The following is a 22,583-nucleotide window of genomic DNA, read 5'->3' on the forward strand; positions in this document are numbered from 1 at the left end:
GGTCAGTCACTTTCGGCAGAGTTCTTTGTGCTGTCTCACATGCTCTCCGCACTTCTCTTAGGTAGGAGATGATATACAGTCTAGAGAATAAGAACACTCTCATCTATCAGAGAAGGTCCACTGGCAACGATCGCCGAGTGCAGCGTCGAGCAACATGTCTCCGAAGGCCGAGGACGGCGACTGGAATCCCGGCGGCGCGCTGCCACTGAGGACGCGGGAAGCGATCTCCACCACGCAGAGTACCGTCGTGTCGTACGGATCGGGCACGCGCAGGAGGCCTCGGCCCAACAAGCCACCCGCAGCATCACGCGCCTCGCCAGAGCAGACAGCCGCGGCCGCCATGCGAACCCTTTCGTCTGGGCCTGTGGCCGAAGCCGCCGCGAAACGCTCAAGCAACGGCTCCACCTCGTGCGGCCGCGCCGAGGCAAACCAGCCTGCCTGCGTGATGAGTAGCGAGGAGACGCGCGGCTCTCCGGCCCGTGACGGCAGCAGCGATGCGGTGATGAGGTCGGGGAGAGCCGTCACTGCCGTTGGCAGCGCGCCATGCGGCGCCCCAAAGTCCAGGCTCGGCCCGACCCCCGAGCAAGGCTGCACCTCGCCGCCAACCAGCGCGAGCGGCGTCTCTCCCGCACGGCGAGCACGCAGCAGCACGCGGGCAGTGCCGCGGGAGAGGGCCCCCCGCACAGGTAGCACCCCAACCACCACCGCCGTGGAGGCGGCCCACCGCAGCTTGAGTCTGGCGGCGAGCGCGTCGGTCGGCACAGAGTCGAAGCCGGCGGCGGGGAGAAGCATCACTCCCGAGGCGGCGGCGCGGTCGCCGAGAGCCTGCACCGCCTGCACAGACCTCCACTCGCCAGACACGTCGACGTAGTGTGTGCGCGCGAGGACGGCGCCGCTGGCGACGGCCGACGCGGTCTCCTCGTACGGTCCCGCCAGGTGCAGGACGCACTCTGCTCGCCGCAGCGCGCCGTGGAGCGCTTGCGTGTCGCGCAGGGAAAAGCACGAGAGCGCCACGGCCCCCTCAGCTGCGGCGCGCCCCTCCTCGCGCGCCGCCGCCGCAGCAGCGTCCGTCACGATCCGCGCAACCTCCGCCAGCTTGGCTCCGTCCCTGCCGCAGAGAAGGAGCCGCCAGCCGCGCCGCGCCGCCGCCTCGGCGACGAGGCGTCCGGTGAAGCCGTACGCGCCGTAGAGCAGCAGGTCGAACTCGCGCCGCGAGGCAGAGGAGGGGAGCGAGGAGGGGAGCGAGGAGGGGAGCGAGGAGGGGAGCGAGGACGGCTTGGAGGAAGGCGGTGGGTCGCAGGCGCGGGAACGTCCGCCTCGGAGCAGGTCGGGAGGCGGGGCGGAAGGCGGCGGCCTAGGCGGCGGCGCCTTCAGGCGGCCGATGCCGTTCGCAGAGCCGTTTGTGAGAGCGGGCCGGGCGGCGGCCGCGTCACTGGCGTGGGGGTGGCCTCTGTGGCGCGGTCGGTCGGTTCCCGTTGCGGCTGTGGGGAGGGAGGCGCCGGCGGGCGGGGGGGAGGTGCGGCCTCTGGAGAGGGGGGAGCAGAGCGAGGAGGAGGCCGAGGGAGGGCCCTCCTCCCACGCCTCCTCTGCGGCGCTGGGCTCGTGTGCCTCCTCCTCCTCCTCCTCCGCTCCGCCCGCCTCCGCCTCCGGCCCGCCCTCGCCCGATCCGCCCTCGCCCAACGCACCCTGCACGCCGACGACCTCGCCGTTCTGGAGGATCACACGCCGACGCGCAGCAGGCAGCGGCAAGCCCAGCTCCTCCTGCTCGCCACCCCGCCACCCTCCCGTCGCCTCGTCCCTCCCGCCCCTCGCGTGCAAGTCGCTCGTGGGGTGAAAGCGCAGCGGAGAGGGTGGCGCGCAGCCTGGTGCGGGCGAGAGGGCGTCCGGTGAGGGCGTGCTCTCCTGTCTGAGGGCGAGGCTGGCACAGGCGGCACACCTGCGCCAACTTCGGCAGCCAGCGGCCGCGCGGAGCCCGAGGAAACGGGCAGCGCGCGCTCAGCGTCTGACGGCGAGAGGCGAGCTTCGCGCCGCGCCTTGAAGAGGGCCGTGGCAATGACCTGCCGCATCGCGAGCGGCGCTACTCCGGCTTCGCGAAGCCCAGCCAAGAGCGCGACGCGGCCACTCTGACCTTGCCGCTGCTGCTCGGGCGTCGGCGGACGCACCCAGCTGGTCAATCCATCTCGCTGCTCGAGAGCGAGCGCGCCGCCCCGCCCCTCAAGCCTCAGGGGCGCCGCGCCTTCGCGCGTATGCCCGGCGAGCTCCACCATGCGAGTGAGTGGCAGCCGCGCCAGCAGAACCGTGTGTGTGGCGGCAACCTGCGGGTCGTCGCGCGGCAGCTCGGCCGCCTCCAGCAATGCCATCACGTCGGTCACGATGACCCCGTTGCGCGGTCCGCGCTCGTTCCCCTCGCTCCGGTCGCCGATGGAGGGCATTTAGGAGAGCGTGGCGGCGAGGTCGGCGGCGTTTACGGTGTCGTGCGACAACGATCACACGGCGTTCGCGTCGAACTGAGACGCCGCGCCACTTAATTCTTTTTGAGCTAGACTTCGTTGTTAATTGGAACAAGCGAAGGCACACACGACATGACGCCAAACACACGATTGCACGCACCGCACCGCACCTCGCACCCGCACCCGCCGCCCCCCCGCCCCCTGCCCCGCCTAGGTGGGAAAGAGATGAGGAGATGGGACAGCGAAGGAGGAGCCACGAACACGTATGGGAGGTTTCGTTGATGCGTCACGCTGCCCGGCGTCTCTCACTTTCCGGGACAGCCCCGCCCTTGTGAGGCAGGAGGGTGTGACGACTACCCCGTACGCCCTGTTGCTTCCCCTCGCAACTACGACGCTTCCGCGGCGCATTTCCGTCATCATCCGGCCGCGCCCGAACAATCAAAATCGTCGCATTCTGGGGACGGACGCAACTCGTTGTCGTCTCTCGCCGCCGCTGGCTGCGCTGCCCTCAAGAGTCAGTGCTGCACCGTGCGATACAGCTGGCCGCACCTGACTCGTTCCTCACCTTTCCGCCCCCACCCTCCGCCAACAGGACCATGCCCAAGGGCTACTACAAAGAGGTTGACGGCGTCAACTATGATCGCAAGCTGCTGGAGAAGGCACAGAGGCTTGCAAGGGAGAATGCAGGAACGTTGAGCAAGGACGCAGTGGAGAAGCTTTGGGTCGACGTGCGTTCGGACGGCCGGAATCGCGGCCACGAAGACGGCGTGTGGGATGTGGAGTTGAGGACGCTCCTTCACATTGCCGACACACTCAAGTTGGACAAGTCTGCGGCGGCACTGATGAAGAAGGAAACTGCAGTGCACGAAGCAAGCGCTGGGGGCTCCGGCTCCGGCGCAGACTCCTCGAGTGGCGCGGGTAAACGTTCGCGTGGGTCGGTGGAACGGTTCGAGGCAGGGCCCGCAAGCGGCAAGGCGGCTGGCTCGGGTAGTGGCTCGGGCAGCGGCTCCGGGAAGCGCAAGAAGTCGGGCTCGTCCGACGACTACTACCAGATCATCGACGGCGTCAAGTACGACCGCGCCTTGCTCGAGATGGCGGAGGAGCTCTCGAGCGGCGGCAAGCTCGACGCGGCGGCGGTCGAGCAGCTGCTCGGGGCCATGCAGGACGCCGGCAAGGTGACCCCGACCGAGCTCGCGACGCTGCAGTACATCGCCGAGTCGTACAAGCTCGACAAGAAGGCGCAGGCCGCGATGGACAAGGGGCTGGCGGCGGCGGGCGGCGCAAAAAGCCGCTCCCTCGGCGGCAACGGCTCGGGCAGCGGCTCCGGGAAGCGCAAGAAGTCGGGCTCGTCCGACGACTACTACCAGATCATCGACGGCGTCAAGTACGACCGCGCCTTGCTCGAGATGGCGGAGGAGCTCTCGAGCGGCGGCAAGCTCGACGCGGCGGCGGTCGAGCAGCTGCTCGAGGCCATGCAGGACGCCGGCAAGGTGACCCCGACCGAGCTCGCGACGCTGCAGTACATCGCCGAGTCGTACAAGCTCGACAAGAAGGCGCAGGCCGCGATGGACAAGGGGCTGGCGGCGGCGGGCGGCGCAAAAAGCCGCTCCCTCGGCCAGGACCCGATCACTGTTATCGATGGAGTGGAGTACGATGCCGGCATCCTCGCTCTCGCGGAGGAGCTCGCGGCCGCCAACGGCGGGACCCTCACCATGGCGGACGTGCAACGGCTTTGGCGGGAGAGGACGCTCGATTTCGGCGATGTGACGGCTGTCGAGATGCGGACGCTCAGCTATGTCGTCGATCATTTCAAGATGGACAAGAAGGCGTCTGAGTTCTTGGTCAAGGAAGTGCAGGCCTGGAATGCCACTCACCTGGGAGGAGCAGGCAACGTGCACGTCACCAAGGAGGGAGCCGTCGCAGCTATGGCGGCGCAGGCCGCACTCGATGCGGGTCTGTCGCCAGAAGCAGCACGGGCGGCGGGCGAGGCGGCTGCGCTTGCAGTGAGTCTCGGCCGGACGCAGGCAGAGGCGCTCAAGGAGGGCGCCGCTGCGGCAAAGGCAGCGCAGGCGGCACTCGACGCAGGGCTTTCGACGGACGCAGCGCTTGTTGCCGGTGAGTTGGCCGCCAAGGCGGTCAGCGAGGGGGCGACTTTGCCAGAAGCGATGAAGGAGGCGTCGGCTGGTGGCAAGGCCGCGCAGGCCGCGCTTGACGCTGGCCTCTCGACCGATGCCGCGCAGATCGCTGGGTCCGAGGCGGCAAAGGCCATTCACGATGGCAAGTCGGCCGCTGACGCGGCCAAAGTGGGGATTGCCGCCGGCAAAGCAGCGCAGGTTGCGCTCGACGCGGGCCTCTCAAAGCAGGCGGCGCAAGTGGCCGGCATGGCGGCGGCCAAAGCGGTGGGCGAGGGACGCTCACCAGCCCAGGCGGCCAAGGAGGGACTGGTTGCAGGACAGGCAATGCAGGCCGCCCTGGACAGTGGCGCATCTACGGAGGCCGCAAGCGTGGCTGGCTTGATGGCGGCCAAGGCGGTGAGCGAGGGCAAGACGCCGGCCCAAGCGCTCAAGGAGGGAGCTGCCGCTGCCAAGGCTGCGCAGAAGCTCATCGACGCTTTTGTCAAGGAGGGCTTGTCGCCGGAGGATGCCGCTGAGGCTGCGTCCGCGATGCTTGCTGCCGGACCGCCCCAGCCCGACATTGCCGCGGTGGCCGACCTGATCGAGGGCGGCTTGGATCCAGAGGAGGCCATTGCCCAGGCGCACAACATCGCCAAGAACAAGGAGAACGCGGCGGCTGCGAGGGGCCTTGCGGCTTCGGAGGAGGAGGCGGCGAAGAAGGCGGCGGCGGCCGCCGCCGCGGCCGACAAGAAGGCCAAGGCTCAGCAGGCCGAGCTCGCCAAGGCGGAGGCTGCGGCCGACAAGGAGCGCGCCGCAGCAGACGCGGCGGCAAAGAAGGCGGCGGCAGCAAAGGCCGCCGCCGACAAGAAGGGGAAGGACCAGGCGGCGGCTGAGTCCAAGGCGGAGGCTGCGGCGAAGAAGGTGAAGGACCTCGCTGACAAGGCTGCTGCAAAGAAGAAGGCGGCGGACCAGACCGCGGCCGAGAAGGCGGCCGAGGAGAAGGCGGCCAAGGCGGCCAAGGATGACGCAGCAGCGAAGAAGAAGGGCGCTGCCGACGCTGCCGCGGCGACAAAGAAGGCAGCGGCTGACGCGGCCGCGGCTGACAAGAAGGCCAAGGATCAGGCGGCGGCCGCCGCCAAAGCCGAGGCTGCTGCGGCGAAGGAGCGGGCGTTGGCGGACAAGCAGGCGAAGGACGCGGCCGCTGCCAAGGCTGCAGCGGCGAAGCAAGAGAAGGAGCTGTCGAGCGAGCAGACCAAGGCCGAGGCAGCGGCCGCAAAGGCACGCGAGGCGGAGAAGGAGGCGAGGGACGCCAAGAAGGCAGCCGACCAAGCCGCGGCCGCGACCAAATCGAAGGAGAAGGATGCGGCCAAGGCCAAGGCGGACGCGGACGCAGCGATGGAGCGCGCGACGAAGGCGGCGAAGGTGGCAGAGGCAGCGGCTAAGGCAGCAGCCGAGGCAGAGAAGAAGGCAAAAGAGGCGGCAGCGGACAAGTCGGCGGCGGACAAGGCGGCCGCGCAAGAGGGCAAGTCGGCCGACGCCGCGGCGCGCAAGGCTGCCGCAGAGAAGGCGGCAGCGGAGAAGCGGATGAGGGACCAAGGCGTCACAAAGGCCAAGGCCGAGGCAGCTGAGACAAAGGAGCTCGCAGCATCTGAGAAGGCCGCTGCCAAGAAGGCCGCTGCAGACGCGGCGGCGGCAGAAAAGGCCGCGGAGGAGCAGGCGGCCGCGCAGGCCAAGGCGGACGCGGCAGCGGCCAAGAAGGTGGCGGCGGCCGCTGCCGCCGCGGCCAAGAGGGCGACGGCCGACGCAGCTGCGGCGGAGAAGCTCGCAAAGGACCAGGCGGCAGAGCAGGCCAAGGCGGAGAAAGTCGCTGCCAAGGAGAAGGAGGCAAGCGCTGCGGCGGCAAAGAAGGTCGCAGCCGAGAAGGCCATCGCGGAAAAGAAGGCGAAAGAGCAGGCGGCGGCTAACGCCAAGGCGGAAGCCGCGGCGAACAAAGAGCGTGCGGCTAAGGAGGCGGCAGCGGAGAAGACGCTGGCGGCGGACAAGCTCGCCGCAGAGAAGGCGGCGAAAGACAAGGCTGCAGCCAAGGCCAAGGCGGATGCGGACGCCAAGAAGAAGGACGCGGATGCGGAGGCGACGGCAGCCAAGAAGGCGGCGGCGGCGGCGGCGGCGGCAGACAAGGACGCAAAGGACAAGGCGGCGGAGCAAGCAAAGGCGGAGGCCGCGGCAAACAAGGCCCGGGCTGCAGCGGAGGCGGCCGCAAAGAAGGCGGCGGCGGAGAGGGCGGCGGCGGACAAGCAGGCCAAGGAGCAGGCTGCCGCCAAGGCCAAGGCGGACGCCGCAACAGAGAAGGAAAAGGTCGCGGCCAAGGACGCGATCGACAAGGCGGCGGCGGCTCAGAAGGCAGCGCTAGAGAAGCAAGCCTCGGACGAGAAGGCGAAAGCGGCAAAGGCGGAGGCGGACAAGGCCAAGAGCGGCGCTGCAAGCGAGAAGGCGGCGGCGGCAAAGGCGGCGGCTGATGCGGCGGCGGCGGAGAAGCTCGCAAAGGAGCAAGCGTCGGAGGTGGCCAAGGCCGAGAAGGCGGCGGCAAAAGAGAGGGGCGCAGCTGAAGCTGCTGCGAAGAAGGCAGCGGCGGAGAAGGCTGCGGCCGATCGGCAGGCCAAGGAGAAGGCGCAGGCAGACGCCATGGCAGCCGCGGCAGTCAAGAAGGAGAAGGACGCGGCGGACAAGGCGGCTGCCAAAAGGGCGGCGGCGGACAGGGCGGCGGCCGACCTCAGCGGCGCGGAGAAGCTCGTGAGGCAGGCGAGCGATGAGACGGAAAAGGCGAAGAAGCAGGCGGATGCCGAGGCGGCGGCAGCCAGAAAGGCCATGGAGGGTGGCATGGCCGCGGAGAAGGAGGCCAAGGCGGCCGCCGCCGCCAAAGCCAAAGCGGAGGCGGCGGCTGCGAAGGCGGCGGCAGCGGCCGAGGCGGCGGCCAAGAAGGCGGCTACAGAGAAGGCTGCCGCGGACAAGCAGGCAAAAGACGCCGCCGCTGCCAAGGCCAAGGCCGACGAGGCCTCATCAAAGGCGCAGAAGGCCGACAAGGAGGCCGCCGCCGCACGAGCGGCGGCCGACAAGGCTGCAACTGACGCCAAGCAAAAGGAGGCAGCGGCCGAAAAGGCCAAGAAGCTCGCCGACGCCGCGCAGGACAAGGCAGACGCCGCAGCCGACGCGGCGACCAAAGCGGCCAAGGCCGCATCAGACGCGGAGAAGGCTGCCAAGGCAGCAGCGACGGCGGCCGATAAGGCGGCTGCGGCAGCGGAGAAAGCAGGGGATTCCGCGGAGGCGGCCGCCAAGAAGGCTGCAGCGGACAAGGCGTCTGCAGATGCGAAGGCAAAGCAGCAAGCTGCCGCGAAGGCTGCAGCCGACGCCGCGGACGCTAAAGATAAGGCCGCGGCCGACAAGGCCGCCGCCAAGAAGGCTGCTGCGGATGCGGCGGCAGCCGAAAAGGCAGCGCAGGAGCAGGCAGCTGCAGCAGCCAAGGCGGAGGCAGCAGCGATAAAGGCCGAGGCCGCGGCGACGGCGGCAGCTGCCAAGAAGACGGCGGCGGATGCGGCCGCTGCCGACAAGCTCGCAAAGGACCAAAGCTCGGCGCACGGCAAGGCCGCGGACGCAGCAGGCAAGTGGCGCGACTCAGCCTCGGCAGCACTCAAGCAGGCGGCTGCCGAAAGGGAGGCGGCGGACAGGAAATCTGCGTCACACGCCGCCGCCAAGCGCAAGGCCGACGCGGCCGAGCTAGCCGAACGCGAAGCTTACGAGACTGCGCAGTCGATGAAGGGCGCGCCGTCGCCGCGCAAGAGGCAACGCTCGGTTAGCTTTGGGCAGAGCAGCGCCGAGATGGCAGCGGAGATTGCGGTGCGCGCGGCCCAGTCGGCGGCAGACAAGATGTCGGCGGAAGAGAAGGCCGCAGCAGATCGCCTCGGCCACGACGCGTCGAAGAGGACGCTCAGCGCGATGGACGATGACCTCTTGCGCGCATTGAGCCGGCAGGAGTCCTCCTCCGGCGGTGGCGGCTCGTCCGGCGATTACTACCAGATCATCGACGGCGTCAAGTACGACCGCGCCTTGCTCGAGATGGCGGAGGAGCTCTCGAGCGGCGGCAAGCTCGACGCGGCGGCGGTCGAGCAGCTGCTCGAGGCCATGCAGGACGCCGGCAAGGTGACCCCGACCGAGCTCGCGACGCTGCAGTACATCGCCGAGTCGTACAAGCTCGACAAGAAGGCGCAGGCCGCGATGGACAAGGGGCTGGCGGCGGCGGGCGGCGCAAAAAGCCGCTCCCTCGGCGGCAGCGGCTCGGGCAGCGGCTCCGGGAAGCGCAAGAAGTCGGGCTCGTCCGACGACTACTACCAGATCATCGACGGCGTCAAGTACGACCGCGCCGTGCTCGAGATGGCGGAGGAGCTCTCGAGCGGCGGCAAGCTCGACGCGGCGGCGGCGCAGCGCCTTTGGGAGTCGCGGGTCGCTGACGGTCGCGGAGTGACGGAAACGGAGCTAGAGACCCTCCGCTACATCATGGAGACGTACAAGCTCGACAAGAAGGCGCAGGCATACCTTCAGTCGGCCGCGAGCGGCTCGTCGTCGAGCGGCTCATCGTCGAAGCGCAGCCTGTCTGACACCGACCTCGGCTCTGGAGGCGCGTCTTCCAAACGAGGCCGGTCGGGCGGCAAGAGCTACTACCAGCAAATCGACGGGGTGAACTACGACCGCGAGCTGCTCGAGATGGCGGAGAAGCTGTCCAAGAGCAACGGTGGCAAGCTCGACTTGGCGGCCGCCCAGAAGCTTTGCCAAGAGGCGTGCGAGGATGGACGTGGCGTGACGGACTGCGAGAAGCGCACGCTGCAGTACATTGCGCAAACACACAAGCTGAACCCGGCAGCCACGACCTTCATGGAGATGGAGTTCGAGCTCTCGGCTTAGCCGGTCAGCCCAGCGTTCATATGCGCGGCAGTGGGGGACTTCATTCACCAGAGCATCTGCGTTCATGCTCATCGCTTCCGATTCTGAGATGGGGGTCGCGGAGGGCGGGGGGGGGGGGGGGGGGGGCAGATGAAGGACGGAGACGCGGCACAACCGCAAACCGGCAGAAGCTAGATATCGGCAAACGCAAAGCACAGAGGGAGAGAGGCGAGATTTGGATATGCTCTTCAGCGTTTCGGAAGGAAGGCTGCGAGGGCGTTCCGAGCACCGGGCGATTATATTGATTCGCCGGGCGGACTGAGACAGTGATGTCAGTGTGTGGGCTTGTCCTAATAATATCTCGCGGGCGTTGGGCGGGGGCTCGCGTGGGGGCACACAGCTCGCGCACGTCACAGGGGGGCCGGCACAGCGGCACACACCCCACACGGGGCGGGGTCGCGGTGGTAATCTGTTTAAACCTAACGAGGGCGCGGTAATGACGACGGTCTTCCCCCCCCCCCCCCCCCTGCGCACAACAGAGCTACGTTACATGAGACACGGCACTCCATAACCAGCTAAGAGCACACACGAGCGAAAGTGCACTGCAGCAAAAAGCAAGACACCCGCCGGTGGTGACGCTTTCGGGCTTTCCGGGCTGCCATTGAAGAGCTTGGTCGTGGATTGCACCGCCTGCACCGCGCCCACCGCGCTGCCGCGCTCAGGCGAGCGACGCGGTGTGCGCGAGGAGGCGCGGCTCGACCGGCGTGCCCTCCACCTTCGCGGCCCGGCAGACGAGGGCAGGCTTCGCGGCCTTGGCACGAGGCGGCGCGGTGGCGCGCTGCACCGCGAGCACGCCGCCGACCCCGACGACGAGCCCGAACGCCATCGCGACGAGCTCGCCGCCGCCGGCGGGCGAGGCGACAGGCACCTGTGCGAGGCGCCGCGTCGCGGCGACGACCGCGTCGTGCGCGGCCGCGACGTCCTTGTCGTGGACGACGAAGCCGAGGAGGCCGTCGCCGTCCTTGATGGCGAGGAAGAGGGGCGCGAAGACGACCGAGATGATGGCCATCAGCTTCATCATGATGTTGAGCGCCGGGCCGGACGTGTCCTTGAGCGGGTCGCCGACCGTGTCGCCCGTGACGGCCGCCTTGAAGATCTGCGACTTTTTGGTCTGGACCTTGCCGGTGTTGTCGACCGTCTCGGGCTCCTCCTCCCCGATGACGGCGTCCATCGCGCCCTTGGAGATGTACTTCTTGGCGTTGTCCCACGCGCCGCCCGTGTTGGACGACGAGATCGCCATCTGGACCGACGAGGCGATGGCGCCTGCGAGCAGGCCGGTGACGCAGCGCGTGCCGAAGCAGACGCCGCAGAGGACGGGCGAGAGCATGACGAGGGCGCCCGGCGCGATCATCTCCTGCAGCGACGCGTCGGTCGAGATCTTGATGCACGTGTCGTAGTCGGGCCGGTCGGGGTGGTTGGGGATGAGCAGGTTCGGGTTGGCGTCGAACTGGCGCTTGATCTCGAGGACCATCGCGTTGGCGGCCATGCCGACCGACTTCATGGTCATGGCCGAGAACCAGTAGGGCAGCATCGCGCCGACGAGCAGGCCGGCGAAGGTGATCGGGTCGAGCAGGTCGACGTGCAGGTCGCCGCCCGCCGCATCCTCCAGCCGCGTCACAAAGGCGCCGAAGAGGGCGAGGCCGACGAGGCAGGCGGAGCCGATGGCGAAGCCCTTGCCGATGGCGGCGGTGGTGTTGCCCGCGGCGTCGAGCGCGTCCGTCTTCTCGCGGACGGACGGGTGCAGCTCGCACATCTCGGCGATGCCGCCCGCGTTGTCGCAGACCGGGCCGTACACGTCGATCGCGAGGCAGGTGGCGAGGGTGGAGAGCATGCCGAGCGCGGCGAGCGCGATGCCGTAGAAGCCGGCGAGGGTGTGCGCGCCGTACACAATGAGCGAGAGGAGGAAGACGGGGACGATGGCGGACTTGTAGCCGAGCGCGAGCCCGTAGATGATGTTTGTGGCGGCGCCGGTGCGGCAGGCGTTGGCAACCTCCTTGACGGGCGAGTACGAGAAGGACGTGTAGTACTCGGTGACGAAGCCGATGAGGCAGCCGCCCCACAGGCCGAAGGCGACGCACAAGAAGGCGTTGATGCGCGACGAGCAGATGGAGCCGATGTAGAAGCCGCCAGTGCAGCCGCCGCAGGTGGCGGAGGGGAGCAGGGCGACCGCGAGGCCGTACACACACGGCGTCATCAGCAGCGAGGAGACGAGCAGCTGCGTCTTGAGCACGCGCTCGATGTCCGCCTCCTTGCGCACCGGGCTCAGGTCGGTGGCCACGAAGTTTGTGATTAGGCAGACGACGATCCCGACGCCCGAGACGGTGAGCGGGAACATGAGCGCGCCCCAGCCGGCGGCGACGATCATCGGCGACGAGGCGCCGACGAGGAGGGCGGCGCAGCTCGCCTCGCCAAACGAGCCGAAGAGGTCGGAGCCCATGCCCGCCACGTCGCCGACGTTGTCGCCCACGTTGTCGGCGATGGTGCCCGGGTTGTGCGGGTCGTCCTCAGGCAGGTCCTGCACCACCTTGCCCGCCAGGTCGGCGCCCACGTCCGCCGCCTTTGTGTAGATGCCTCCGCCGACGCGGCCGAACATGGCGATGGACGAGCCGCCGAGGCCGAAGCCGGCGACGACGTCCATCAGCTGCTTGTAGCCCTCGTCGCTGTCCGGGAAGGCGGTGCGGAGGATCGCGAGCAGGATGTAGAGCGCGAGGATGGCGATGCCTGCGGCGGAGTACGCGGCTCGTGCGCCATCCCGCTGCCATCCCGCTGCCCTCCCGCTGCCCCCCCGCTGCGCGCGGCTGTGGGCGGCGGCGCACCCGTGAGCGAGAAGCCCATCACGCCGCCCGCGCGGAAGGCGGTGTTGAAGGAGCGAGTCCACCCCTTGGAGGGGTCGCACGCGCCGACGGTGCAGCGCGCCTGCGGACGAGGGATCGGGCGCAGCCGTCGACAGAGCACGAGGAGGGAGGAGGAGGGGGAGAGGGGTGAAGGGGAGAAGAGGGGAGGAAGGGAGGAGAGGGAGGGAACGGCATAGTGAGCGGCACGTTGGAGAAGACGGCGACGCGCATGCCGATGTAGCCGCACACAATCGAGGTGATGGCGCCGACGACAAAGGAGACGCCGGAAAGCCAGCCGTTCTTCCACTCCCACTTGCCGTCCTCCTTGTCGCCCCAAGCGATCAGCACCGACATCGCCGGGAATGCGAGAACGATGAAGATCCCGCAGAGCTTGTACTCGGACCGCAAAAAGGCGTTGGCGCCGGTGGTGATGGCGGCGTACAGCTCGAGAAGGCGGGCGTTTTGCTCGGCGACGTCGGCGCCGTTGATGGGCTCGGAGCCCACGAGCGGCTCGTTGTTGGAGGCAACGTCGAGGGCGATGCTCGAGACGAGCTTGAGGAGGAAGACCGAAAACGCGATGCCGATGAGGCCCGTCACGATGATCAGCGCCGGAGCAGCCTCCGACGCGTCGGAGGCCGTGATGTTGCCGTTGACGCAGGCAAAGTCGTCCATGAGGCGAGACGGAGCAGCACTTGTGGATGCAAGCGGGTGTCTGGGCGGGCGCGCCGCGCCGCCTTTTTTTTTTCCTTGCCAGTGGTAAAATCCTGTAATGCCCGCAACCCACTGTATCCACCACGAGAACCTCGAGAACAGCCGGAAAGAAAAACAAGAATTCCGCCATGTTGTCGAGTGACTGACTTCGTACTCGGGATGGGCATCGGATGGGGCGCCTTTTTTTTCTCTGAGAAAAGAATTTTGAGCCGCGCGCGGGCTGCCGCGACGGCTTCCAATGTTGACGCCCCGGTTCGACTTGTCCCAAGACGAGGAGTTCGTGCACGTGCGGCTGCGAGTTCCGCACATTCGGATGGACGACGGCGAGTTTTACATTGACGGCCACGAGTTCAAATTCCACCTCAAGCCGTACTTTTTGCGGCTCACGTTCCGCGCCCGCCTCTGCGAGGACGGCCGCGAGCACGCGAGCTACGATGCGGTGGCCGGCGTCCTCGCGGTGCGGCTTCCAAAGGAGACGCCCGGACAACACTTTGAGGACCTGCACATGCTCTCGGAGCTCCTCCGGCGACCGCAGCCTCCCGCCGGCCGCGGCGGTGGCGCTGGCGGCCCGGGAGCATCACGAGGGGCGCCCCTCATCGAGGTGGTCTCTTCGACGCCGGCGGGTGGTGAGGCCGAGGCGGGCGAGGAGGGCGAGGAGGGCGACGAGGGCGGCGGCGAGAGCGAGGGCGACGAGGAGGCGTGGGCGGAGATGCTTGCGCACGACGCTGAGGCGGAGCAGGCTCTGCCGACGGACGACCCGGAGCTGCGGCCGTCCACGGCGTACGGCTTCAACGGCCGCCACGCCGGCCTCTTCCGCGGCCTCGAGGCGGAGGCTGTGCTCGAGCTTCCCGACCCCGAGTCGGCGAGCGCCGCCGAGCGGCGGGCGGCGCGGCTGGAGGCGGAGGAGGAGGCGTTCGACCCCGACCACTACATTGCCGACTTCATGGAGCACCGCCTCGCGCCCGAGAGTGCCGTCGGCCGAGCACTCGCCTACCAGCCGTGGTGGAGGGCCGAGGCGGCGCGGCGGGAGGCGGGTGCGGCGGGCGGAGGGTCGCCAGGCGAGGAGGAGTCTGCCGAGCCGCGCGAGGGCGGTGAGGGCGGCGAGGGTGGCGAGGGCGGCGAGGGCGGCGAGGGCGGCGAGGGCGGCGAGGGCGGCGCCGTGTGGGACGAGGAGGAGAGGGAGGCGCTCGTGTCGCTTCCCTCTGTGGAGCTCCTCATCGACCGCGAGGGCAGCCTGCGGGCGCTGTGCGGCCTGGCGGACCTGCTGTACGGGTACTGCTACGACGTGCGAGCCACCGAGGGAGAGCCGACCTGCGAGTCTGGCTGGACGGTGCGCATGCTCTCGACGCAGCTCTCCTGGCTCGACCCGCCAGCCTCGCCCGCCGAGGCTGCGGGCGCGAGCGTGCGGCGATCCCTCTGCTACCCTCTGCTCCGGCACTGGCTGCTGTCGCTCCGCGCCCTCGACGACGTGTGCTGCCTGCTCCGCCTCGGAAAGGCGTCGGCGACCCCCCCGGCCGTGTCTCGGCCTGCGTCCCGGCTAACCCTCCTCCGCCTTGGCCAGGTGGCCACGATCCGAGCCCTCCTCGCGGCGCGCAAGCTGCTGCAGGGCGGCGCCGAGTACGGCTACCTCCTCAACCGAGCGTGGCTCGACGACACCGTGATCTGGCTGCAGCGGGTCCCGGCGCGGCGGCTCGTGCGGCTGGCAGCTGCGCTCGAGGCGGCAGCACCAAGCAAGCCGACGGTGGGCTGGCCACTGGAGCAGTATGAGGCGCTGGCACTCGAGGACGAGGAGGGCGGGGAGGGTGAGGCGAGTAGCTCAGAGAGCGGCGACAGCGACAGCGGTGAGAGTGGAGAGGGCGGCGAGCGCGAAGCGGCTCCGGGTGGCGCAAATCATGCCGACACAGGGAGATCGGAACGGGGTATGGAAGTGGAAGGAACCTTGGTATGACTACATCAACATGAGTGACACACGTATTTCGTCGCCCTGTGTGTGTCCTCTCTGGTCTCTGCACTCTGGACTCGATCTGGCATGTTGTGCGAGTATATGGGCAAAAGCGTCGAAAATGCGCGGAAAAATTTTTTACGTGCGTCCCAAATGCGCGTTTGCGGCTTGCCTGTGCTCTCGGCCGCCTCGCTGAGCGGGACCGAGCGCGGTGCTGGTGGCGCCGACACTGCGGATCCGTCGAGCACTGCGATGGCTGCTGAACCAGTGAGAGTCGGCAGCGCTGCCTCTGCGGATGGTGCGCCTGCACAAACCACGCCAAGCGACTGCAAACTGGGCGCAAACCTGTCTGGCAATGCTCTGGGCGAGGATGTCAATGTGGAAACCACTCGAGACCTTCAGCTTGATCCTGCCACGACGACTCGCACCGCAAACGCGGGTCCTGCACTTCCTCGCGGTGCTGACATCTCTGTCCTGCGCCATGTTGACGCCAATTACTCTGCTTTCAACATGCTCAACGAGACGGGCGCTGCTGCAGCGCTGACTCCCAACGAGGCCGCACGACTGAATTGGAATGCCGCACAGCTCAATTGGAATGGCATGCCGAGCGCCGCGCTCCCTGGCGGCGGCGTGGCTGCGGAATAAGCTAGTCTATGGTCACCATCCTCTCCGGCTACGACAATGTGAACGTCATCTGGTCCTCACGGGGGTGACCCGTCTCCTCTTCTGCGTGTGATAGGGGGTAGACAGCGCCCAAAATCAACATCCTTCTGCTCTTCGACCTCAGCCTCGCTGCCCTCTGCGCGGCTGACCTAACCTGTGCTGCTGCTGCTGCTGCTGTTGCAGCTGATGCTGCTCCTGCTACCCTCCCGCCCGCCCACCCTGCCCGCCCGCCCTGCCCGCCCGCTCGTAAGGGGTCTTCACCTTCACACTGGTCTGGCCACAGGTGGGCAACCCTCCCGTCGAAGGTCAAGCGGTCTCAACTTCGCGCTCTACTGCCCGCCCTCGCCCTCGCCTACCGCCTCCCGCCTCCGCCCGCCGACCCGCCGCCAGCTCGTCCGCCAACCCGTCGTCTCTGTCGCCTCTCGCCCGCCCGCCATCGCCCTCGCCTTTCACCTCCCGCCGCCTCCCGCCGACCGCCACGCCAGCTTGCCTGCCGCCCTGTCGTCTCGCCTGTCGCCTGCCCGCCCTCGCCGCCTCTCGCCGACCACCACGCCAGCTTGGCCGCCGCCCTGTCGTCTCGCCTATCGCCCGCCCGCCCTCGCCCTCGCCCCCTCCTCCCGCCACCACCCTCGCCTCACCCTCCCGCCGCCTCGCCGCTCGCTTGCTCGCTCGCGCGCCCGCTCGCGCCTGGCTTTCTACTTCCTCGTGATCGCCCGAATCTCTCCTTCCTCGTGATCCACCCTCGCCTCACCCTCCCGCCGCCTCGCTGCTCGCTCGCCGCTTGCTCGCCCGCCCGACTTTCTACTTCCTCGTGATCCGAACCGCCACCACCCTCGCCTCACCCTCCCGCCGCCTCGCCGCTCTCGCTCGCCGTTCGCTCGCCCGCTCCCGACTTTCTACTTCCTCGTGATCCATCTCGCCGCCCGCTCGCTCGCTCGCGCTCGACCTCCTACTTCCTCGTGATCCACCGCCGCCACCCTCGCCTCGCCCTCCCGCCGCCTAGCCGCTCGCTCGCCGCTCGCTCGCACGTTCGCGCTCGACCTTCTACTTCCTCGTGATCCACCGCCGCCACCCTCGCCTCGCCCTCCCGCCGCCTGGCCGCTCGCCTGCCGCTCGCCCGCACGTTCGCGCTCGACCTTCTACTTCCTCGTGATCAACCCGCCGCCACCCTCACCCCCCGCCGCCTAGCCGCTCGCTCGCCGTTCGCTCACCCGCTCGCGCCAGACCTTCTACCTCCTCGTGATCCACCCGCCGCCACCCTCGTCTCGCCCTCCCGCCACCTAGCCGCTCGCTCGCTCCTATCCGTGCCACGCCTATCCGTGATCCTGCCGTTACCGCCCCGTCCTTGCTCCTTTCTGCCGTGCCGCTCCTTCCTCCGTGCCGCGCCGCCCTTGCCGTTTAGCCCGCCGCCCCCCCTGCCGTCCGTTACCGCCGTGCCGCCGTACAGTGCCACGCCCCGTGCCGTATGTCCCGCCGTCCGATGCCCTGCCTGCCGTCTGTTGCCGCCGCTCTGCCTTACCGCCAACCGTTGCCGTGCCACGCCGCCTTTACACACACACCTTACTTCCTGCTCGACTGAGTTTGCGATGAGAAGTGACCCGAGCCGCCGGGTGCCCCGCAGCGGCCTCGCTGGGCCAGAACGTCGGCCCCGAGTGCTCCGCAGCAGCCTCGCTGAGCCAGAACGTCGGCTCGCGAGGTGGGGTGCTAGTATGAGCCCGACCCAGGTCGTAGTGTTCTTGCTCCCAGCGCTTGCGCTTCGGCGGTTAGTGGTGCACTAACCTCCGAGAAACCCTTCGGGTCGCTCCTCATCGCAAACCCTGTCAGCAGAGTCTCCTACGGGAATGTACGTAAGAGCTACATACACTGAGAGAGAGAGACATTCGGCGGCGGCTTCTCGCCGCCGGCAGTTGCAAAGATCAACCGCCTTGCGCGCAAGGCTCAACGCTCGGGCGTTGACCGCACCGCGTACCCTCCCCACTCCCGCCTCTCATTTGTGTCACACCACGCGGAACGCATCTCCATCGCTTCGGTGAAGGGGGTGAACCGTGCCATCCTCGATCGCCGTGCAAAGCTCGCTTCCGAGCTCTCACGCCGCGCGTAGGGCCCTTAGGGGCCTAGAGAACACAACCCCCTCTCTCTTTTCTCCCAGTAAGCTAAAAGTACGTACACTGAAAAAGCGTGTCTCGAGTTTGTGGCAGCCCCACAGCCGGCGCGCGCCGCCAGGAAGCACCGCTCGCGTGTCGGCGGCACTCCCTGGCACCCAGTGAGTGCCGCGAACCGACCAGACCGAACAGGCTCGATGCCGCGCTCGCTGTGGGGCTGCCACAAAGTCGCCGCCGAGCGTGCCACCGACGGCGTCCCGGCGGAGGTGATGGAGTGTGAGACCTGAGGCTGCGGAGGTGACGCCTGAGGTACCGGCCCGTGTACGGCGACTCAGCCGGCGACCGCCACGGGCTCAGACGAGACTTGTCGACGCGTTCCGGCTCAGCTTCACCGTGGTCATCGGGCGTCTGTCGACGTCAGGACCACCCATACAGCTCGCGGGTTTGAGGTCGCAAGAGCCAAGATGGTGGCGTTTGGACATCCCAACCATCACACAAGACAGCCTGTAGGTGATGGCGGGACGGCGCAGTGTTTGTGGCACTCGGCAGTAGGCACCCGCGGCACAGCCCCGCGGTCGGCTCTCGCGGGCTGCGGAACCGGCCCCAGAAGGGGACGGTCCGGGCGAGTGTGGCAGCTCCTGCGCTAGTATGGGCACCCTCTATCACAACACTACTGATCCTGGCCATTAGAGCTGCCAGGGATAGCGTCAGGAGCTGGTAGTAGTCAAAACCCCTCATATTTGAGACATCGTGGCCCATATACTCGCACAACGAGCCATCTCTGCGGCGCGCGGTGCGAGAGAGAGGCCGTGAACAAAGACGTGCGAGCAGGCGCTTCTCGAGACGAGCGCTTGCGAGCGCGAGCAGCAGCTGTGAAACACACATGACACAAAAACAAACATAATGAGAACGCGGTCAACTCGGAACTCGCAAGACGCAACTCCCCGCGGGGCCGCGCCCGGCCGGGGCCCGCGCCCCGGGCCCGGCCCGCGCGAGCGAGTCTACACACATCACACGGTGATAATTCGTAAAAAAAAGCATCGTATCAGTTTGACGAGATCGGAGTCCCATTATCTTGGGACGAGCTCGGCCCTGCACCGCCGGAGCTGGCGTTGACCACGAGCTGCTGCTTGGCGGCGCTAGAGCAGCGCGTCTCCCGCAGCAGCTCGAAGGTGGTCGAGTCTCTCACCCGCCACTTCGCGCCGCTCGACGTCTGCTGCCGGTGCGTCTCGCCCTGGAGGATCTGCGCATACCAGATCTCCTCCCCCTCTCCACTTAGCCAGAGCAGTTCCATGGCGCCGGCTCGGTTGCTGCTCACGTGTAGAGTCACTGCGGAGGCCGGCTCGGTGGAGGCCGGCTCGCCCGGGGCCCCGTCCTCTCCCCGTTGGACTTGCTTGCCTCCTTCCTTTGCCTCCCCGGCCGTGCTCTCCATCGCCGCCACCAGCTCTTTTACGCGAAGTCCTGGCGATCGCGGCTCCTCGCCTTGCTCCTGTGCGTCGAGGAGGGTGAGCACAGCCTCCTCGCTGACAAGGCGAGTCTCCACGAGCCGAGCTATCAAATCGGCGAGCACCTGACCGCACAAAGCATTTTCACGCAACGGATCCGCCAGCCGAGGCGACCCGGCTTTCAGACTGGTAGGATGCCGGCGCTGGTGCTCCCGCGAGGCGCGACTCGAGCCTACGGCGAAACGAAGGATGTGTTAGATGGTGGCTCATCAACGGCCCTCCTTGCGGCGCCGGCCTTGTGGTCGGCTTCTGGCGACAAGACGCCTCCGTTAGCAGAAGGTGCTGCTCAGCCTCGTCGGACGTCGTGCACTCAGCCTCTGCCGAAGGCTTCTCGCACCGCAGCCGCCATCTCTGCTCCTTGAACGTGCTCTGGACGCGTGTCGATCCTGATTCCACCACTCCGTAGTCGACCTCGTCGTCACCGTTAACCCAGAAGAGTCGTGCCTCACCCGGCAGCCCGTTGCACGCCAACAGCTCCACAGTGGTTGACATGCGAGGGTGTGAGCGATGAACAGGGGGATCTCGCGGGCCCGCAAGTTTGGTTGAGGAAGAATTTTTTTCCTTTTTGGGGCGCTGTCTGAGCCCGCTGAGGTGCAGTGTTCTTGCGCAGGCGGCTATAGTGGTGCACTAACCCCGAGAAACCCTTAAGCGTCGCTCCTCATCGCAAATCCTGTCCCGTGTTTACTTTAAGGCCCTTGCCCTGCGAACGCGCACCCCCGGGGCTAGGGCTCTCTTGCCCGCAACCCGATCCCGATCATCCGGCCCGCTGGGTGCGCTCCTTAGCTCCCCGGCCCTGGATGTGAGGCTAATGACTGCACTCCAAGACCAAGTGCTCCAAAACTCCCTCGCACAACAATGGGGACGGGGAAAAAATGATACGACCCTCCCGAAAGTGGTATTAGTACCGACCCAAAAGGGGGGTAGCATGGGCCATGGCCGATTCGTCGCTGGCTCCCACTGACTGGTGCCGCCGCCTTTTCCTACCCTACCGCCACTTTCGCCTACGCCTCCTTCACCTCCGATGCCCTCGGGGCCCTCGCCATCCTCACCACCACCCAACCCTGCGCTGCCGTCGCCCTCGCCACCGCTGCCCTCGCTGCCGCCGCCCTTGCCCCCGCCGCCGTCCTCGCCGCCACCTCGTCCTGCGTTGCCCCAGCCCACGCCACCGCTGCGCAAGCCGCCGCTGCCCTCGCCGCCGCCGCCCTCGCCGCCGCCGCCCTCGCCGCCGCCGCCCTCGCCGCCGCCGCCCTCGCCGCCGCCGCCCTCGCCGCCGCCGCCCTCGTCGCCACCGCCCTCGTCGCCACCGCCCTCACCGCCCTCGCCGCCGCCGCCCTCGCCGCCACCGCCCTCGTCGCCACCGCCCTCGTCGCCACCGCCCTCACCGCCCTCGTCGCCACCGCCCTCGCCGCCACCGCCGCTATCTTTGGCGCCACCACCCTACCAGCCGGGGCAATCGCCGCCGCCGCCTTCTCCGTCGCCGGCTCCTCTTCCCAATTCACCTTGGCGATCACCGCTATTGCCACCACCACCCTCACGAGTAAGACCCGCATCGCCGCCGACCCCGCCACCGCTGCCCTCGCTGTCGCCACCCAGCCCGCGGCCCCCCTCACCGCCCTCGCGGCCGCTCGCGACAACCTCCGCCGCCCTCGGCGGCTCAAGCTCAGGGAGCTCCGACGTTGCCGCCGTGGGCGCTGCTGTGGGTGTCGCCGTGTCGCTCGCTCTCCTCGTGACAACTGCGTCCGCTCCGGACGAGCCTTGCGAGCGGCCCCAACCAGGTCGATGTTGTGGAGTAGGCACCATTCGCGATCCTCCTGCTGCGCAGCCGCTATCGCGTGCGCGTCAGCGGCGATGGGAGCTGCTGCCGCTGGCGTCTGGCGCGTCGCGACAAGCCATTGCCGTTCTGGCCTTGGTGCCGACGTTCGAGCACGAACCCGGAGAATCACGGCGCGCCAGTCCGTGCTGTGCGCAACAACGCGGCGCTGGAGCGCGCTCGCTCCCAACACCACGAGAGCACCTCGCCGCGGGCTTGTGCGGGCCGCCGTGGCGCCGCACCAGGCGCGCTTCCTCCCGGCGGTAATGAGGGCGACAGTAGCAGCAGCGTCCGGGACAGCCCTAGCTATACCTACACCGACGATAGCTCCGGATCGGTGGGATCATGGGCGACGTACACGGGGTAGCGCGGGGAATTTGATGGTCGGGTATGGTGATGTTTGTGATGGTCGGGGGTTGGTGATGCGTGAGTATGGACGAAATGTGTGAGTTTTCTAGCTGTCCATTGTCCCGCTGTGTCCCCCGGGACACCCGGCTTCCGTGTTTTTGAATACTGTATTGTAGGATCTAGTGTAGACTTTGTCACACACACAAGTACGACGATGTACAGACGGTCCAGTACAGACTGGACACTCACAGAGTCAGTCGTACGCGACGCCCGTGCGGGACGGCAGGAAGAGTGAAGAGAAGAGAGAGGCGTTACCTCGTTAGCACAACAATAAATAAAAACGGACACCTCTCTTCAGGATCTTGGCGGTAAAAAGGAACACAACCCCCCCCCCCCCGGCGCCTCGTTAGCAGCTTAGCACAAAATAAAGAATACGTGTGAAATCTCTCGATGTGTGTGTCCTTGGGAGACGAGCTCTGTGAAAAGCCGTACAGGAGCCTCTCTCTGAAGACTGAACATGATGACGCATCATGGTCATGCATCCACAGTTCTCAGTTGATCGATTCACGCGCCAGCCGCCACATCACCAGCAACCCGCACGGTGCGTCCCACGCACCCACTCGGTCTGCACACCTGGGCTACTGGCCGGGCGGCCCCCGTCCTCCTCTCAGTCTAGCTGCTCCATCCCGCTGCCCGCCGCCGCCGGCTCCTCCCCTGCGCCGTTCCGCTCGTCCTGATCCTCGACCGGCGCGGGCGCGCCCTTCGCGCCGTCGGCGAGAGCGTCTGCCGCCGGCGCCTCGCTCCCTCCAAAGGCGGCGGTCGCGTACGGCGAAGCGTCCGGCTTGGCGGGAGGCAAGCCGCGTTCGCACCGCTCCTCCTCGGTGAGCCGCGCCTCCGCCAGCTTCGCCGCCGCCTCGGCCGCCGCCGCCGCAGCAGCTGCCGCCTCCTCGGCCTCCGCAGCCTCCCGCGCCTCCTCGGCCGCCTCGCGCTCCGCACGCTGCTTGACGAGGCCGCGCACGAGCGACGCCATGCTGCCCACGCCCTCGTCGCTGTACGCCTCGACGTCGTCGGGCGGCGGGAGGCCGAGCTCGCGGGAGAGGAGGAGAGCGCAC

At 67.9% G+C, this 22,583-nt stretch overlaps 5 protein-coding genes across 5 annotated transcripts; 3 read left to right on the forward strand and 2 right to left on the reverse strand.

The window, feature by feature from the left end:
* Positions 1-99: 99 nt before the first annotated feature.
* On the reverse strand, positions 100-2,066 carry EMIHUDRAFT_201268 (hypothetical protein; the record flags this gene model as incomplete). Its single annotated transcript, XM_005789309.1, has 3 exons — positions 100-1,100; positions 1,686-1,862; positions 1,937-2,066. The coding sequence occupies 3 exons, from the start codon at positions 2,064-2,066 to the stop codon at positions 100-102; spliced, it is 1,308 nt and encodes a 435-aa protein (XP_005789366.1).
* A 1,226-nt stretch (positions 2,067-3,292) lies between these two features.
* EMIHUDRAFT_98324 (hypothetical protein) lies at positions 3,293-9,517 on the forward strand (the record flags this gene model as incomplete). The annotated part of the gene is made up of 1 exon (XM_005789310.1): positions 3,293-9,517. One exon carries the CDS (start codon positions 3,293-3,295, stop codon positions 9,515-9,517), a length of 6,225 nt encoding a protein of 2,074 aa, XP_005789367.1.
* Positions 9,518-10,026: 509 nt separating this feature from the next.
* Positions 10,027-13,085, reverse strand: EMIHUDRAFT_415047 (H+-translocating pyrophosphatase). Its single transcript, XM_005789311.1, has 3 exons — positions 12,598-13,085; positions 12,373-12,472; positions 10,027-12,277 (listed from the first exon to the last, which is right to left on the reverse strand). The coding sequence occupies exons 1-3, from the start codon at positions 13,060-13,062 to the stop codon at positions 10,215-10,217; spliced, it is 2,628 nt and encodes an 875-aa protein (XP_005789368.1). The 5' UTR covers positions 13,063-13,085; the 3' UTR covers positions 10,027-10,214.
* A 254-nt stretch (positions 13,086-13,339) lies between these two features.
* EMIHUDRAFT_42339 (hypothetical protein) lies at positions 13,340-14,878 on the forward strand (the record flags this gene model as incomplete). Its single annotated transcript, XM_005789312.1, has 4 exons — positions 13,340-13,702; positions 13,757-14,074; positions 14,243-14,617; positions 14,663-14,878. Coding segments are annotated over 4 exons (1,272 nt in total), but the record flags the coding sequence as incomplete, so codon positions are not given.
* A 318-nt stretch (positions 14,879-15,196) lies between these two features.
* Positions 15,197-15,688, forward strand: EMIHUDRAFT_201273 (hypothetical protein; the record flags this gene model as incomplete). The annotated part of the gene is made up of 1 exon (XM_005789313.1): positions 15,197-15,688. One exon carries the CDS (start codon positions 15,197-15,199, stop codon positions 15,686-15,688), a length of 492 nt encoding a protein of 163 aa, XP_005789370.1.
* Between the last annotated feature and the right edge of the window lie 6,895 nt (positions 15,689-22,583).

This window comes from Emiliania huxleyi, assembly GCF_000372725.1.
Source record: "Emiliania huxleyi CCMP1516 chromosome Unknown EMIHUscaffold_13, whole genome shotgun sequence".
NCBI classification, from domain to species: Eukaryota; Haptophyta; order Isochrysidales; family Noelaerhabdaceae; genus Emiliania; species Emiliania huxleyi.